The 17,422-nt window shown below is 46.6% G+C and overlaps 1 protein-coding gene across 6 annotated transcripts in view; it reads right to left on the reverse strand.

Annotated features, from left to right (window-relative positions):
- SNX31 (sorting nexin 31) overlaps window positions 1-17,422 on the reverse strand; it is a 66,131-nt gene that overhangs the window by 25,956 nt on the left and 22,753 nt on the right. For 5 of the 6 annotated variants that reach the window (XM_057737280.1, XM_057737277.1, XM_057737281.1 and 2 more), the window contains 4 exons: window positions 11,958-12,068; window positions 6,860-6,950; window positions 5,801-5,888; window positions 2,328-2,397 (listed from right to left, as the gene is read on the reverse strand). In XM_057737280.1, coding sequence (XP_057593263.1) covers window positions 2,328-2,397; window positions 5,801-5,888; window positions 6,860-6,950; window positions 11,958-12,068 — 360 coding nt within the window. The remainder of the gene's footprint in view (window positions 1-2,327; window positions 2,398-5,800; window positions 5,889-6,859; window positions 6,951-11,957; window positions 12,069-17,422) is intronic. The other variant, XM_057737279.1, reaches the window with a different exon arrangement.

The following is a 17,422-nucleotide window of genomic DNA, read 5'->3' on the forward strand; positions in this document are numbered from 1 at the left end:
TTATGATTCCATGATCTTGTGTGACACTAGGAAAAAACACTGCCAATTAAATCACGACTCAGTGCCATGTGGCAGTCCTGTGCAGTGCATGAACTGCTCACGCCAGTCTCTCCCAGCTGGTAATTCCTTTCCTTTCTTCTGAGATTTGGCGATTTCTCTCGCCTTCAGCAGCACTGCTCAGCCTGTGCTAGGTAGTCCTTTTGCTTGATCTTAGTATAAAACAGAGCAGTTGCCTCTCTCTGGGAACATAAACACCTGGTTGTTCCTCTGCAAGTAAATATGGAACATGGAACTGTGGTCATTTCTTCAAAGATTAACACGTGCTTTTCCAGTATAAAAGGGAACCCTGCCACTCAGTCATTGCCTGTCCATATAAGTGATAACTCCCATTCCATGCAGAATCATACTTTTTGCAGTAATTTTAAATGACAATTAGACTCAACACATATGTCAACAACACACCTAATCCAACTAAAGGGAAAACAGTATGAACAGCTATGTATCAGTTAGCTGTTGCTGTACAACAAACCACTCCAAAAATGAAGACTTGCTTAAAAGAATCCAATTAAAGCAATGCAATTGCTTAAAACCAAACCAAAAGTCACCTAAGGAAGTACCTGCTTTTCCTCTTCTATGCTCATTCCTAAATCAAAGCATTAAAATCTACCCTTTTACCTTGTTGCTATTACCAAAGTACTGCAGGAGGTTCTATTAATGTTTCCTTGTCCCCTTGCAAAGCTCATTAAAAGTAATGTTTGATCTGACACTTCTCTCCTGTCTTCAATTCTACCTCCTTAGTTTATGAAAAGCTACAGAGTATAGCAGCTTAGAACCACACTAAATAAAAGCCACCTGCAAATGTGTTGTTAAATCCCTTTTCTAAATGCTCCACATCTAAGCCTACTCAATCCTTTGTCAGCCAGCTTTGCTTCTTCTTCTTCTTCTTAAAAACGGAGATGGTATCAACTAACTGCCTGGGAGAATTATTATGAAGTGTAAATGAAACAATGCGTTTAAAACAGTTAGTACAATGTTGGGTCCCCCAGGAGGCTTAATGCTAAGGTCATGCCAGCAATAGTTCTAGTTTCTGGAGATACAGCAGTGAACAAATTTCCAATTTCATGGAGAAATCATTCTAGTAGGGAGAGAGACAGTAAACAAAAATTTTATATATAGTGAAATTGTGGAAAGGCTAAGGAGAAAATAAAGCAAGTACAGCAGGATGTGGGGTTTAGTCTGAGGGAAGAGAAAACCTTGGGAGGGTTTGAACAGGCCAGGAATTCAACCCACCATTCTGGGGCTTGAGAACAAACTGGGGGATAATCGCATGGAATGCCTAAAAAAGAAGCTTCCAAACCTCCCTCCCAGAACTGTCAAGCCAGGCCTGGGAAAGGATCAGGCCACTCGCAAGGCTGAACAGTGGGGAAGAGGGTGGGAGGTGAGGTGGGGGTAACCGGCGGTGCATAACAGAGGCAGCATGTACTGACCACAACTTTCACCACGTGAGTCAGGAAAGGAAAGGAAGTCAAACTCTAAATGTACTTTTCTGGAGGTTGAGGGGCAAGAGTAAGGTAGGACTGATTACATAATTTGCAGAGCCTAGTATAAAATGAAAATGCAGGGTCCTTTGTTAAAAAAATAAGAATTTCAAGATGTGACAGCAGAGCATTAAATAAGCCTTGGGCCCGTCTGAGCACAGAGGGCAGAGGTCAGTGCAGCCCCACAGGCCGCTTGCCCTGGGGGCAGATACACTACTTGTTGGTTTAGGGAAAAAGAAGATTATGCTAAAGTGAGACTTAGGGACCATGTGTGACTTTAAACTAGCAGGGATATCCTTTCCAGGCTCCTGTAAATTAGCCTAGGTGATGGAGTGTTGGCTGCCAATTCAGAGACATTGTTAGAATGGAGGTGGAATTCTTTTCCTTCTAAACGCAACATCTTGAAAAATTTTTATTTGTTTATTTATTTTTATTTATATTCTATTTATCTATTTACTGTGGTTAAAATATACATAATATTTATCATTTTAACCACCTACACGTGTAAAATTCAGTGGCACTAAAAACACTGACACTGTTGTGTAACCACCACCACTCTCTATACCTAAAACTTTTTCATCATCCCTAGCAAAAATTCTGTACCCACTAAACAATAACTCCTCCCCTCCCCCCAGCCCCTGGTAACCTCTGTTCTACTTCCTGTTTATATGAATTTGCCTCTTCTAGGTATGGTGGTAGAATTCTGAACTGCCACACATGTTCTGTAACGGTTTCAAACCCAAAAGGCCAATAATATCTCGTGTTCTCATAGCTCTTGGTGCCTCTCACCTGCATGTAGATCAAATCTACAGCTGCTCTGCAGTCCATCAGCCTGGAGTCGAGGGATGGGTCCAGGTACCTGCACGATTCAAGAGCATTCAGTCAGTTCATGACACGGCTAATGGGCACACCTGGGAGTGCGTGCTCTCTGAAGTGGCGGCCCTTGATGCCTCGAACCAAGGCCCCCTTTTCTAGCAAAGCCACAGTCCTCAGCTTGCCTAGTCTTCAACTGTCCTTCCACCTCTTCTGTTTCCTACTGTCTTCATATTGCAATCTAATCTGGTGGGCTCTGAGAGTAGAGATGCAAACGAATAAAGCTTTAAGGGAATGGTCCACATCACTGTTCACACCCAGCCCCACTGCTGGCCACCAAGTCTTTACGCCCTCTCCCCAGTTGCAATTCCTGGCATAGCCACCCGCCCTGTATCCCCATCTCAGACCTCCTTCCCCCTCCCCCATACTCTACATTCCAACCCTGTTTTGTCTCCTCTCCCTCCACCCGGAAGACTGCTCCCTCACCAGCCTCCTGCCTGGACTTATCTGCCTCTCTCACAAGCTCCATCCTCACGTCCTCTCCTCTGGTCCCTACTCCCCAAGGCTGTGTGAGAAACCCACCACCTGTGCTTCCTCCACATCCTGAATGTATCCTGATTGCTGCTCTGATCAAGCTGATCTTGACACCAGGTGTGAAGACCCCTTAGCCCAGGGGCTGGGTCCCTATTCAGACGTGCCCCTCTGGACCTTGGCAAAGGGACTTGCAAATAGCAGGGCTAACAGATCCAGAATCAGCAGGATGAAGTGAAATTACAGGTACCGTGTAAGCCCAGTAACATGCTAAGAACCGACAGAAACCGTCAGGAGAGGGTGCGCCAGGGCTGGTCTATCACCCGTCTGAAAGCAGAGGTGAGCAGAATCACGGCCTTAGCAGTGGAGGGGGAGGAGAGGATGGGACTGGCATAGAGCAGGAAAAGGATGAAAATGTTGCTTGAAGATCAGCTTCACTCTAGGGGCTGGGGAGGAGCAACTGAAGCATTCTTCCTTATATTTCACTTAGTTATTTCAGCCCTGCACCCCAGGGGCCTCTGTGGCAGAGAATAGCAACTGCTGCACCAGATGGAGAGCCCCCCGACCCATCCCAGACTGGGGCTCTGAGAGGCCAGGGAAGGCACCCTCTGGTCTAGAGGGAACTACACCGTCTTTGGAGAGATGCACCAGGGAACTCACAGACAGAGAAAATCCCTAAAACTCAACTAGGTCTCGCTGTGAGGCCTCACCTGCTGGGAATCCCACAGCTAGTGTTAATCAAGAGAGCCTCCCTGTTCCCACCCAGGAAGACCTCACTCTGGACAGAGGACCTGGCACCTGTGGGATCCTACCTCCAGGCTCTCCCCTTCCAGTGACCTCATCCTCAGCACTAACAGCTCAAGTGGGACCTCCTTTCCTCCCAGTTCCCATGAGCAAAGGCAATCTGCCCAGATCTAAGATACAGGCTGGTGATGGGGTAGATAGTTTGTCTTGGACTTATGATCAAGAATTTATCTATTTAACGAAGATGCAGGCAAAGCCCAATTCCCAATTCAAGCTTCAAGGTGAGGGACAGAATCCTCATCTCTTCTTTGATCTCAACTTCTCTGGAGAGTTCATGGACAAAACAGTCTAAGCCCCAAGGATTTTTTTTTTTTTTGGAGGGGGGGTTATCATTACTATTATCGATATAACAATTAAAAACATGGCCAAAACTTATTGAGCATATAGGATTACTTCATTTAACTCTCACTATAATCCTATGAAATAGACTCTATTATTATTATTCCCATTTTATACATAAAGAAACTGAGGCTTAGAGAGCTCTCTCTATTAGTTATTAGCTAATATTGGCTAATAACTAATAGCTAAAGTTATTCAGCTAAACCCTGAGAGTCACATACTCAGACCCCAGGAACAACTGTGCTTAGCCACCTGTTATTATAGGCAGCTTCCAGAAGAACAATTATTCTCTAAACTCTCAGACAGAATTGCATCCTTTTCCCCTTCTCAGGGCTCCATGCCACAGGTTTTGACTATTTCTCAGAATACTTCTGAATAGCAGTATGTGAACTTCTAGCCTTGCTGGGAATCTTCTTCCAAAATTCAAAGCCACAACCTGGAGCTCTAGCAAGGCATCACAAGGTCAGGATAACTACTATTCCTTGATGTCAAAATGCCTTTCTTTAAAGCTTCTGGGGACTTCCCTGATGGCGCAGTGGTGAAGAATCCTGTCAGTGCAGCGGACACGGGTTTGATCCCTAGTCTGGGAAGATGCCACATGCCAAGGAGCAACTAAACCCATGCGCCACAACTACTGAGCCTGCGTGCTGCAGCTACTGAAGCCTGTGTGCCTGGAGCCTGTGCTCCGCAACAAGAGAAACCACTGCAATAAGAAGCCCACGCACCGCAAGGAAGAGTAGCCCCCGCGCTCAACTAGAGAAAGCCTACACGCAGCAACGAAGATCCTACACAGCCAATAAATAAATAAATATTTTTTAAAAGATTATTTTAAAAAAAGAAAACTTTGTTCACATTACAGAATAACTGGGCTGGGAGAGAATGAACCAAAGAAGCAATCCAATACAGCCACAGTAATAAACATTGGGAATTACAGATTAATTCCCCCAGGCCCGGGGTGGGAGTGTCCTGCTTCTCACTGTTATTTGCATTGTTCTTCAGGGGACCCCTTGTTTCTGGGAGAGATAAAAGTATTTTCTGCAAAAATAATGCAGATTTTTTTTCTCGATTGCATCCCATCAATCTAGAAAAGTAGGTCTGGCTCTAGTAAATAACCATGTATTGGTGGACTCCTTTAGGCATGTAAGCCATATAAGTAGAGTTCAAATTCACTGCCCGGGAATCCCCTGGTGATCCAGGGGTTAGGACTCCTCGATTTCACTGCTGAGGGTGCAGTTTCAATCGCTGGTCAGGGAACTAAGATCCCGCAAGCTGTGCAGCACGGCAAAAAAATAAAAATAAAAATAAAAAATCACTGCGAATTGGCTGAGTCCACACTTTGCCTTCAGGGAATACCACAGTTCAGCAGATAAATCAGACTTGCCTGTAATTATCAACAAAGTCCTTCAACTAAATACAGTCAGTCATCTATTCCAAAGCAAATCCATGGCTTGTAATTCCTCACCATTACCTGCTTCAATCCCCAACCCCCCTACCCCCAGCCTTACCTTCATGGCTGTCATTCTCATGATAATATCCCTCAAGTTTTTAACCTGAGACCGGTGAAAGTCATCCTCAACATCCTATTCTTTAGGACAAATGTTCTGGTTCATCCCCTCCTTTCTCTTCTTTAATGCTTTCCTCTTCACCTTCCCCAAGCTGCTGAGGTCCCTCCAGCTGTCAGACTGTGAGCTGGATGTGGTGAGATTCTGACAAGTTCTGATCAGCAAAACTAAGATATACTGAAATACCTTCTATCACGATAAATGCTTACTCACCACTTCCTGAGTCCAACCTTGCCGTTTTCCACTTCAGAACTTCGAAGGCTAATATAAGGGAGTTCAAAGTCTGCCAATTTTTTGATGACTAGAGAAAGGGAAAAGAGTTTTATTGGTTGACACAGCACAGGATGTTTTCATACAGTGCTTGAAAATGAGAAAACAGCATTACTATTGAAGAATAATAATATTGTCTTGCATTTTTATGTAATTTATAACTTTCTGAAGTTCATTTAAAAAAAAAAAAGTAGCATTTGATCCTCATAAAATACCAGTGCCTTGAGTAGGGGACATTTTCATTGTGATACAGATAAAAAAAACTAGGGTCCAGAGAGGTCCAGCGCCTTCACCAGCACACCACAGCTCCTGGTGGCCAAGCTGACACCCAAACCCCTTAATTTCCAACCTCCAAATCACCTCCCCACAGCTTCTGAGGACATATATAAACTACTCAGAGATAACGGATACCATTTCACAACAAAAAAAAGTTGCAATATCTAGAAACGCACTGTAGAGAAAAGCAAAAGCTATATGAAACATAATATCACTGGTTCACTATCTCACTGCATGTATACTTTTTAAAGAATCTAAGAACTTATTTATATCATCCACATTTTATAACAAATATTCCTTAGCAAAGAGGTACAATGGTCTGATGGGATCTGCTGATGCCCGGAATCGGGCACTCCATCCACGAGGGGGTTGTGATGTGGCTGGAGGCCAGCAGCCGTGCGCAGGGCTAAAGGTGCACCGGACGGCAGCACTGGGGCTCAGGAGGCACAAGAGGAAGTGTGGTTACTGGAGAGAACTGCTGTCTTGCTTCTGACCGCCCTGCCTCTCTGGAGCTGCTCACCCCCAGCTCACCCTGAACAAAGGCACGATCCCCCATCCCCAAACGTCCAGTTCAGGGGCCGAGGGCCGCAGCAGAGACCACACACTGGGGGGTTCCCCGGGGGGTGACTGGCCCCTCAGCTGCAACCCCACACTTCCTGGCTGAGTGCCTGTCCAAACCTGCCCACCCCGTCTCAGGCTGCCCTGCATTTCCTTCTCTCCTCTTACCAGACAGCTGGCCGTCTTTGTAAAACTGAATGAGAAATAGTCCAAAGTAGCCCAACAGCTCCCGACACAGTCCAATTTTGTGTGACACCACCTTTAACCAAAGATGAGAAAGATGAGGGAAAAGTTAGCAGTGTCCACCTGTAAATATCAATAAAAAGAGCTTTAAGGAATCAGAGGGACATCAAGAGAAATCTTTCCCAAATCTAAAAATGGTACATATTCATTTTAGAAAATTTAGAAATTACAAAACATTACAGCAAAAATAAATAAATAAATAAAAATCAGTCCCTCCCACAACATATGTGAACTGGTCCCAGCTGAGACTGGTTTGTCCCATCTGGGATGTAGACTGGTCTCCCAGATCGGTTTGGTCTTTCTTGTCCACTGAAGGGTAGTAGCCATTCTCCAGGATCATCAGTCCTTCTGTAATACCTGCCCCTGGGGCTGGATTACCAGATACTGGGGAAAGGGATGTTCCCACCACTGGGCTGGCATATAAAAGTATACAGGCTAATGTCCACCTATGATGCTCCAGGCCTGCTTCTTCTCTCTGATGTCTGCTGTGATGGTCAAGTCTAATTTATGTGGCTTTTGCTCAGTGAAACCACAGATCCTTGGCACAGGCTGCCCTCATTTCATATTCCTCTCTGACCTTTACCTCAAACAGCTTTCATTTCAACACCAGTGATTTCGTTTTTATCAACTGGTCTTGAGGCTGTAACCTTGCAACATTTCACATCCATTCACTCTGCCTTAGTGCCGAGACCAGCTCGGCGACTCGAGGTGAGTGACGGGTGCCGCAAGCTTGAAGAAGACACAGACACAGACTGAAGAGAAAAGTGGGACCGGGGGGCTCAAGACCTCTCGGATCAAGAGCCCCGCTGACTCATCCCAGGCTGCTTTTATTGAGTTCCTGGGCTAACATTCTCAGGTTACACTCATAAACAATCAAAGGCCTCACATGACTGAGGCAATTATCTTTGTTTACTTCCTGGGTCTGAGTTGAGCAGGTGTGGATTTGAGCTGGGGGTGGAGAGCAAAACAGCCCTGGGGGTAGGAGACCTCTCTCAAAAGGATTAAGGGTCTGTGCCCCACCCGTGTTGGCCCCTCTGCGACTGTGCCTGTCTTAGGTTGTTCCTCCCTTGAGGAATCTTACCCGTCTCTGGCTAACCAGTCATCCTCCAGGGCCAAACACGGTGATATAAGGAAGGTTCTATGCACCACCCCTGTTGGCCCCTCTGCGGCTGTGCCTGTCTTAGGTTGTTCCTCCTCTGAGGAATCTTACCCGTCTTTGGCTAACCAGCCATCCCTCAGGACCAAACAGGGTGATATTAGTCTCCACGCCCCGCACCCTCAGCTCCTCCACTGCTCAAGCAGGATATTCTGAATCCCATTGCTCGGCCCACATACTTCAACACTTTCAATGCTTCAAAAAGGTTCCAGAATGTCTTCCCACACCTTAGCAGGAACGTTCATGCTTCCACAGGCTGTTTCCCTCTCCACTCAGCCAGCCCACCCCCCTTTAAGGCTGGGTTCCTGGGTGATTTCTTTGCATGTCTAGTTTGAATTTGCTAGACCACCTCTGCAACAGGCGAGGGTCCACCTGTACGGCTCTGGGTATGAGCTGATCCGTTGACCATGGCTCCAAGTTCTCAAGGTGTCAGTTGTATAAATACCAGGCTCAAAGTGGTACTTTTCTTGTCTGAGATCTGTAAATGACCTTGTGAGACAGTCTGATTAGGTGGATGATATGAGTGGATATTCTCAGTATAGCTCTGAAAATAAACAAGAGCCTGGGAACTTTTCACAACTCAATGTTTATCCCCATTCTCCTTTCTACCTCATTCTCTTCCCCATGCCCTTGCAAAACAAAAACAAAAAACAAAACAAAACAAACCCCTGAACCAAAACACAGGGCACCTCTGTGTGTGGGGCTGAGTGTGCACCAGTGGTAACAGATCACAAAGTCATCTTTTCCTAGAGTAAGTATGAACCCATGTCCACTGAAATTAGATTTCTCTCTTCTCTGACTCATTCAGTGAAAACAGCAAGCTTACATGTCAAGGAAGATAGAGGAGTGGGAAAAAAGAGAAGGAGACACTTTCTATAATTTGTAAAGACATACATACAAACACCTGGAGAGGAGAAAGTGGCACAAAAAGAGCCACAACAGTGTTTCCTTCTTAGCCAGTATTAACAATGCTTCAAAACACAAACACCGCCAATAAAACTACATTAGCACCAATGCATGGAAAACGAAAAAGAGATTTTAGTTTTTTGCTGGTCCTTGAAGAGCCCATCAGGATGGCTGGAGAAGCAAAGTGAGTGTGGTGACAAGCATGCTTGAGAAGATATGAGCAACAGTTTTTAATTACAAAATGTAAATTACATATTTATGTCAGCTAGAGAATTTCCCAGCCCCTGGAAGAGAATTCATATCTGTGCCTGGCCAAGTGCTTGTTTTACCATATAATAGAAACTCCTTCACTTCATTTTACTTCCAGTGCTAATGATGTCCATGCTGTGAGTTTGAATTTTCATGAGCCAATGGGATGGAAGAGGGGAAGTACATTTTTCTGAGGTTAATGTACCTCATTCAAATTATGCTATTAGTTACAAGGGGAACTGGACAAAACAGGTGGCACCGTGGGGCCCCAGACTTACTGCCCTGCTCAATACTTCCTCAGCCCTCCCCCAACATCAATACCAATCATGGTAATGAACCAGACCCGCCACTGCTGATGGATCGTGAGCTATTCCTGTAATTACTTAAATATCATTTCAAAAAATTAAATAACTTACCCAAACTCACACATGGCAGCTCTGAAATTTGAATCTGGGACTTGTCCTAACCCCCACAGATAGGAGACCCCATACTCCCACCAGCAGCCAACTTTGGCTGCAGTTATGTCTAGTTTGGCCAGCGAGCCCAGTGTGTGAAAAACACGTCAGTAATTGTGCCCTGGGGCAGGGCAGCTGCTCCCCATTTCTCTGCAGGCCCAAGCATTTCCAAACGAGCTTACGTCCTCAGCTGCACCCCTGCCTCACCTGCCTGGCCCCAGAGACATCTGAGTTTGTGATCCTCACCCTCACTATTACTGAACCCTCCTCCTCCTCCTACGTGTCTGTCTCCCGCTCTGTAATTCCTGGGAGGGCAGTTTATGGAACTGTGTTTTCTGTTTGGTGGTCTCTTGGTATCAATCCACCCAAGCGTGAAGCATCAAGGGCCTTTGCTAATTTCTAGAAAGATCATTCCAGGAATCAGTACCGATTAGCAAGACTGGACGCAGGGAGACTAGTTAGGGAGATGCTAGGGGCATGGGGAGGAAGAGGAGGAAACGGAGAGGGGGATGAACAGGAGAGAGATGGGATGTAGCGTCAGCAGGATTTGGGGGGTGAAGGAGGAGGAGCCAGGGTAACTTCTCAACGATGGCCTCAGCAACCACGTGGCTGCTGATACCATGCAACCACGTCACAACCCAGGGGCCCAGAAAAGGGTGTGTTTAGTGACTTTAGCAGGAAGAAAAGTGCAAAATCATCATTCTCGAGCAGAGCAGGATCCGGAGAAGGAGTATTTCTTCATCTGGGTGTGCAATCAGGAGGGCACAGTGGGCTCAAACCTCCAGGCTGGGAAGGAGAGCCACGATGCAGGAGGAAGCCCCCACAGTCTCAGCTAGAGGCAGGCTCCAGAGCTGGGAGCCCAGCAGGGAACACTTCTGGTCATTGGCTCAGAAGGTGGCAGACGCCAGGACCCCAGCATAAGAATCTTCCGTCCTTGGGAAGGTCCTAGAAACTTTCCGACTTCCTCCTGTTTATAACTTCCTATTCTCCCTTGAATGTTTCTCTGGAAGATTAGAATTTGTGAAAGAATTTCAATCTAAAATGGAACCGGAGGATGTAAAATGGAAAACCCCACAAGCGTGCCCTCAGGAAGACAAGACTTAAGGACGGAGAGGCTGATTTCCTGTAAATGCCTAATTCACAGAACACTGATAATACTGGAGTTTTCTTGAATGATCGGGAGTTGGTCCAGGGTTGCCTCATATCAGCCTTGGGAAATTTTGCTCATGGTTTCCAGAGACCCAAACAAGATATGACCCAGGTCAGGTTGGTCTCATGAAATAAGTGAAATTGAGCTTTGTTTGTCTGACCGAACTGGTTTTGTCTGCTCGGGGAATTTTCAAATCCGGTCTCCGTTTGTTTTGATTTTCACGGACTCCAGCTGAACTCTCTCCTCTTTACATTCCCGGCCCATAAATACAGCCTCCCCCAAACCCTCAGTGGACACGCCAGCAGCCTCTCCAGTTTGTGTGTCCCCAACTGCAGTTCCTCTCTCTTCCTGAATACGCTCATCTTCTTGACAATTTTCAGCTGCCTCATTTTACCTTTTCATTTAAGTTGACAAACAAAAACCCTCCAAAGGAAAGGGACATGGGAGCCGGCCCTCGAGCAGTGTGTGGGTGTCAGCAGACGGAGTCCTCTCTGAAGCCCAGCTCGGAAGGGCCTCAGGGACAGAGCTGGTAACGGCTGCATCTGGAGAAGGAAGGATGCTTTCTGGGTCTCGTCCTCTGAATCCTCACAGAACTGACTAGACTCAGATCTGGCCCTGTGAACCCAGAATTAGAAGTTCTGGGCATCGTCTTCAAGGGTTTTCCCTGTGAGGGAGGAGGGACCACTCTTTCTGGCTTTGACAACCCCACTGTCACTCTCTGCCAGAACCTGTCACCAGCCCACCTGGGTAGACTCATCTGGCCTCCACCCCCCTTCCTGGTCCCAACTATGGACATCCCATAATAAAGCATTTGGCATATTTGCAGGGCACATCCCTAGCTGAGTTCCAGAGAGCCAACAGCAGCCTCAGGAAGGACCTGGAAAGTTGATGCCCACAGCAGGGGAAACAAACAGAGACCCTGGGGACTGGCTGTGGCTGAGATGCCTCCATCAGTCTCTCAGAAAAAGGCAGCACCTCTACCGACAAGTCATCCAGAGTAAAACGATAGACAGGAAGCTTCTGCAAGGTAACCATAACCTAGTCCCTGCCTTCAAACAGAATGATTCCTAAATTCAGTTCAGGGGCTGGAATTTAGATAGAATTTACCTCTAGGACTCTTTCGGCAGTATCTGATGTTAGAATTTCAACTTTAATGCTCCTTCCATCGGGCAGAAATATATCCAGAGACACTCTCTTGGTAGTGATGCTAAATGTGTCCTATAAGCAAAAGGAAGCACAATAAACTTTGGTGCCCTCCCGTGGGGAATGTTGCTGTGGGAGACAGTCAGCTTCCTCTCCTTGGGCCCTTGGGGAATACAGTATCCAAAGAAAATAAAAGCCAAGTGCAGAGATTTGGGGGATTGGTTTGGGGGTGGGGGTGAGGAGGGGGTGGAGAGGAGCCCAGGCAAAGCAATGACATGCAGCTTGAATAATTTCCAAATGAAGAAGGCATCTAGGGACTTCCCTGGTGGCACAGTGGTTGAGAATCCGCCTGCCAATGCAGGGGAAACAGGTTTGATCCCTGGCCTGGGAAGACCCCACATACTGAGGAGCAACTAAGCCCGGTTGCCACAGCTACTGAGCCTGTGCTCTAGAGCCTGTGAGCCACAACTACTGAAGCCCAAGCGTCTAGAGCCCGTGCTCTGCAAAAAGAGAAGCTACCACAATGAGAAGCCCCCACTCGCCAGCAATAGAGAAAGCCCGCGTGCAACAATGAGGACCCAGCACAGCTAATAAATAAATAAATTAAAAAAAAAAAGAAGGCATTTGTCTTAGGAAAAAAGCTTTTGATAAAATTATCCATGTGACTCTTGGTCATCCCAGATTTTTTTTTTAATTTATTTATTTTATTATTTTTTTTGGGGGGTACACCAAGTTCAATCATCTGTTTTTATACATGTATCCCCATATTCCCTCCCTCCCTCGAGTCCCCCCCACCCTCCCTCGAGTCCCCCCCACCCTCCCCATCCCAGTCCTCTAAGGCATCTTCCATCCTCGAGTTGGACTCACTTTGTTATACAACAACTTCCCACTGGCCATCTATTTAACAGTTGGTACTATATATATGTCTGTGCTACTCTCTCGCTTCGTCTCAGCTTAACTCTCATTTTGAATATTTCCAGGCATCCCTAAAAGTTCGTGATATGGAGTAATTTATGATTCTGCTACAGGAAAACTCTGAAGTTGCAAACTCTGAAGCCCATGTAGGGATCAAGTCTCTATCTGGTAAATGGGCACCCAGTTGAGGGGCCAATGCCCCAGCCCAGCACAGCCCTGACCGCACTTACACGTTTGGCCTTCTGTGAGGGGATGCGTACGAGCCAGAGGTGACTGCACATCCAGGGACCTGTGAACCTCTCAGAGGGAGGGTTCTAGTGTGTTAGAGACATGCTAGAGACACAGGAAGCCTGCCAGGGTTCAGGAAAGCACGAGGCTGGGGTTGGTGCTCAGTTACCACAGACAGAGGGGCCCTGGGGGGAGGCAGGGCCAGTGGCTGCCCACGCGGGCCTCCCGGGGTGGCTGCATCTGGGGGTGCTGCTCTCAGCACCTCCGAATGGGAGCCTGTTAACCCAGAGCTGCTCCTCTCTGGGAGGCTGGTCCAGGTCACAGCCGTTCCCATCTCATCTTCCACGATGGACTAAACCCGAACGCAGCCACCGCGTGCCGTGCGTTCGCGTCTCTCCTGGGCATCGAGAACGGCACTAGCGATGTGTCATCCTTGGGAGGACTGAGAAAAGAGCCACCCAAATCATCTTCTGTGTTCTCAGCTTACTATAGAAGCCAGAATATTAGTAATCAGCAATACAGTGCGTGGGGATGAGGGTGGGGTGGGGAGAGGGGGGAGGCAGTATCTCTTTCTAGCGACCAGAAAATTTGCATCCAGGTCACCTCCTTCCTGGTATCGGTTTGGGAGAGGGAACATCCAAATGGCTGATCAGAAGATTGTTTGGGGAGCACAGGGCTGGGCCTCAGTTCAGCTGACCAGGTGAGACCCCTGCCCCTCAACAAGCAGCACCTCCCCCCTCCTCAGTCCTCCTGACCACCCTCTGCCATTCACAGACACAGCAGATTAGGCCCCAGGCTTTGTAGGGAATCAGGGAATCCAACAACCCAATCGCATTGCCCAGGTACCTCAAAAGGCCCATTGCGTTAGCGACGGTAAGTTATTTTTTCCTAATTTTGTTATCCAAGGGCAAGCTTTGACTTTAAATTTTAACCACTCTCTCCCTGAATCCACCTACTAACAATTACTAAACATCTATGATTTTGAACCTAAGTATTTTTTTAAAAATTTTTTTAAGAACTTTTATTGAGATACAGTTAACATACCATAAACTGCATATATTTAGAGTATACAATTTGGCATTTCTTTTCTTATTAGTAATGTATATATGGCAATCCCAATCTCTCAGTTCATTCCCCCCCAACCCTCCCCACTTTCCCCACTTGGTGAACCCAAGTATTTTAGATGAGAAAGGCTGCTGTTTTCCAAATTCAAAGGATTGGTCCACAAAAGCCGTGTATGTTTGTAAATGTGTTAATATCTACGTATACAGGCAACATGTAGAGATAGCATCTCATTTATGAGTTAATATAATATCTATGTATGTATTACATACAAATATATTGTACGATCACAATAGTGATAACTGTACTCTGCGCTGCGTCACATATAGTAGCTCATGTAATTCGCATAATAACTCCATGAGGGACATACACTTATTAAGCCCCCTTTTTCGGATGAAGTAAAAATTTGCAAAGGTTAAACAACTCCCCCCAGGACATACTGCTAGTTGGTGGCAGAGGCAGGATTCAAGGCCAGCTCCTCATGACTCTAGGGTCTGGGCTCAGCTGGGGTGGACCCATCTCCTGGCTGGTCCAGGAAGGTCGCTCCAGCACTGCCTTGGAGCCAGTGCTTGCATCCCCCCCACGCCCACCCCGCCATTCACGCTGAAGCCCTAACTAACCTCCAGTGCAACGGTATTTGCAGATGGGGCCTGTGGGAAGCGATTAAGCTTAAGTGAGGTTCTGTACCTCATAATGGGATTAGTTAGTTTCCTTGTAAGAAGAGATACCAGAGAGTTTGCTCTCTCTGCACACATGCCCAAAGAGGAAATTTATTTCTCACAGTTTCAGGGATTTCTGTTCTTTAAGCTATCCAGTTATGGCAGCCGGAGCAGACTAACATATCGTAACAATTATAGTGCTCCTTCCATTCTCCAAAGTGTCTAAGTTTGGATAAGCAATATGGCCGCCATGTTATCTCCATAGTACTGGTATAAGGTATCACGTTATGCCGCCTCCTCCACGTAAAATAAGTGTCCGTCTGCCTGAGTGAATTTGACACATTGATCACCGTGTTGGTCACTTTTCAAACAGTTCTGTGGCTTCTCCCTGTCAGTACTAGCCTCCAAATCAGCAGATGTTGAACCAACCACCTGCCAGGTTTTCCCTTCAAGCATCCAGTGCTGGGACAACCCCCCTCCTGGGATCCTTTGAGAATCACTCCAAGGCCTTCCACGGCACATCAGGGCCACTGGTTCCCCACCTCCACAGCATAGGCCCTGAGCTCCCCTTACACAACCTCAGCCACACTTTACTTCTACCTTCCCGGGGGAATTCTGGCAGATTTCCCCAGTTCCCCTGCAATTATGATAACTGGTAACAGGAGGGCCCTCCAGACCCCATATCTAGCAGAGTAGTCAAGGGTCAGGTGTTTCCCCAGAGCAACTGTTGCAAATAATCTCTTTCTAGGTACACATTTGCCTAGGTCTCGCGTTCTTAAAGGTATTTGGCCTGGACTCACAAACAACTCTTACCTCAGAGGAAAAACACTCTTGAAATGAATGGAAAGATGTCATTGCCTTTTGATATGATTTAAGGAAAAGCCTACCATTAATTTGTTACTTCAGTGCACTCCCAACTCAAACTATATTGCAGACCAAAAGATACCTAAACTATATAAACAGCATGATACAAATGCATATCCGTATTAAATCCTTCTGCAAAAGAAAAGTGAGGAAGCAGATTGCATTGGTAGAGTGGGTCAGATTACAGATGGCCCTGAAATCAGACACTCGAGGCTTTTATTAAACAGACAAAAGGGGGTTGTGGTGATTCTGGATGAGGGACATGGAAGGATGGAAATGGAAAGATCTGTCTGGCACTGTCATGAGACTGAACTAGAGGAAAGACTGGAGGATGTGGGGGACTTGAGAGAAGTTGGTGGCAGTCATCCGCTCGCGAGGTACCGAGGGCCTAGGCTAGACTGTGGGGTTAAGAAACCCATGATCCACAGAGCTGCTTGGTGCCAAGCCTAGCTCTGCCCTCACCGCACATGACCTTAGGTAAGCCCGGACAGGTGACTTCCCCCTGTGTACCTCATTTCCTCAGCTCCACAGTAAGGATGGCAGCAGTGGAATGGCACTCATTGCAAACGCTCAAGCTGTATGGTTTCACTATTGTTAGCAGCGGGAATGAGGAGGCTGTTACACAGCTTTGATTTCAATTCGTGGCAACAGATAAGAATTAAAGGAGTCAAGAAAAGATTCAGGAAGATGTCTCCCACACTCATATCTCACCAAGTGCTGAGTCCTGTGTATTCACATCTTTAACTGTCTCTTCAGCCAGTTTACTTCCCTTCATCACTAGCCCTTTAGTCCCAACTGATATGTCCTCCCTGCTAGACTCCTGCAATGGCCTCCTTGTTTCCATTCTTGCCTCCCGGCAAGGCACTCTCCACACAGCAGTCAGGGAAATTTTTTTTTTTTTAATGCAAACCTGAAAATGTACCTCTCTTGCTTAAAACTCTCTAATGTCCTTACATTGTTCATGGGACACTAAAAGGAAAAACACTGGTTTTCTCTACTCTGCTCACATCAACACTGCTGGCACTAATTATGCGGAGCTAGCACAGACCACACAGATGAAGGACCGAGTCCACGAGACTGCCCCTCCCCCACTTGAGAAGCCAACTGCAAGTCCAGGCCTCCCACACTTCTGATCCACTCACTACAAATCTGGGATTCCCATGAGCCCTTATCAAGTTTGATAATTTTCTAGAATAGCTCATGGAACTCAGGAAAGCTCTTCACTTACTGTAAACCATTTATTATAAAGGATACAACTCAGGAAGAGCCAAATGAAGAGAAGCACAGAGCAAGGGATGTGGGTGCACCACTCTCCCAGTACCTTTACATGTTCACCAACCCAGAAGCTCTCTGAACCCCATAGTTCAGGGACTTTTATGGAGGTTTCATCGTGCAGGCATGATCGATGATTAACTCAATCTCCAGCCCCTCTCCCAAACCAGGAAGCCAGGGGGTGGTGCTGAAAATTCCAACCTTCCAATCATGCCTTGGTCTTTCTGGTGACCAGCCCCCATCCTGAAGCTCCATGAGGGACCCCAGCCACCAGTTATCTCATTAGCATTCAAAAAGACACCCTTAGCACTCCAGAGATTCCAAGGGCCTTAGGAACTCTGTCAGGTGCTCCTATCACCCACATCACTCAGGAAACTATGAGGGTTTTTGGAGCTCTGTGTCAAGAACCAGGTTCAGAGACCAAATATC

The sequence above is a fragment of the Hippopotamus amphibius genome, chromosome 5, assembly GCF_030028045.1.
Source record: "Hippopotamus amphibius kiboko isolate mHipAmp2 chromosome 5, mHipAmp2.hap2, whole genome shotgun sequence".
Classification (NCBI taxonomy): Eukaryota; Metazoa; Chordata; class Mammalia; order Artiodactyla; family Hippopotamidae; genus Hippopotamus; species Hippopotamus amphibius.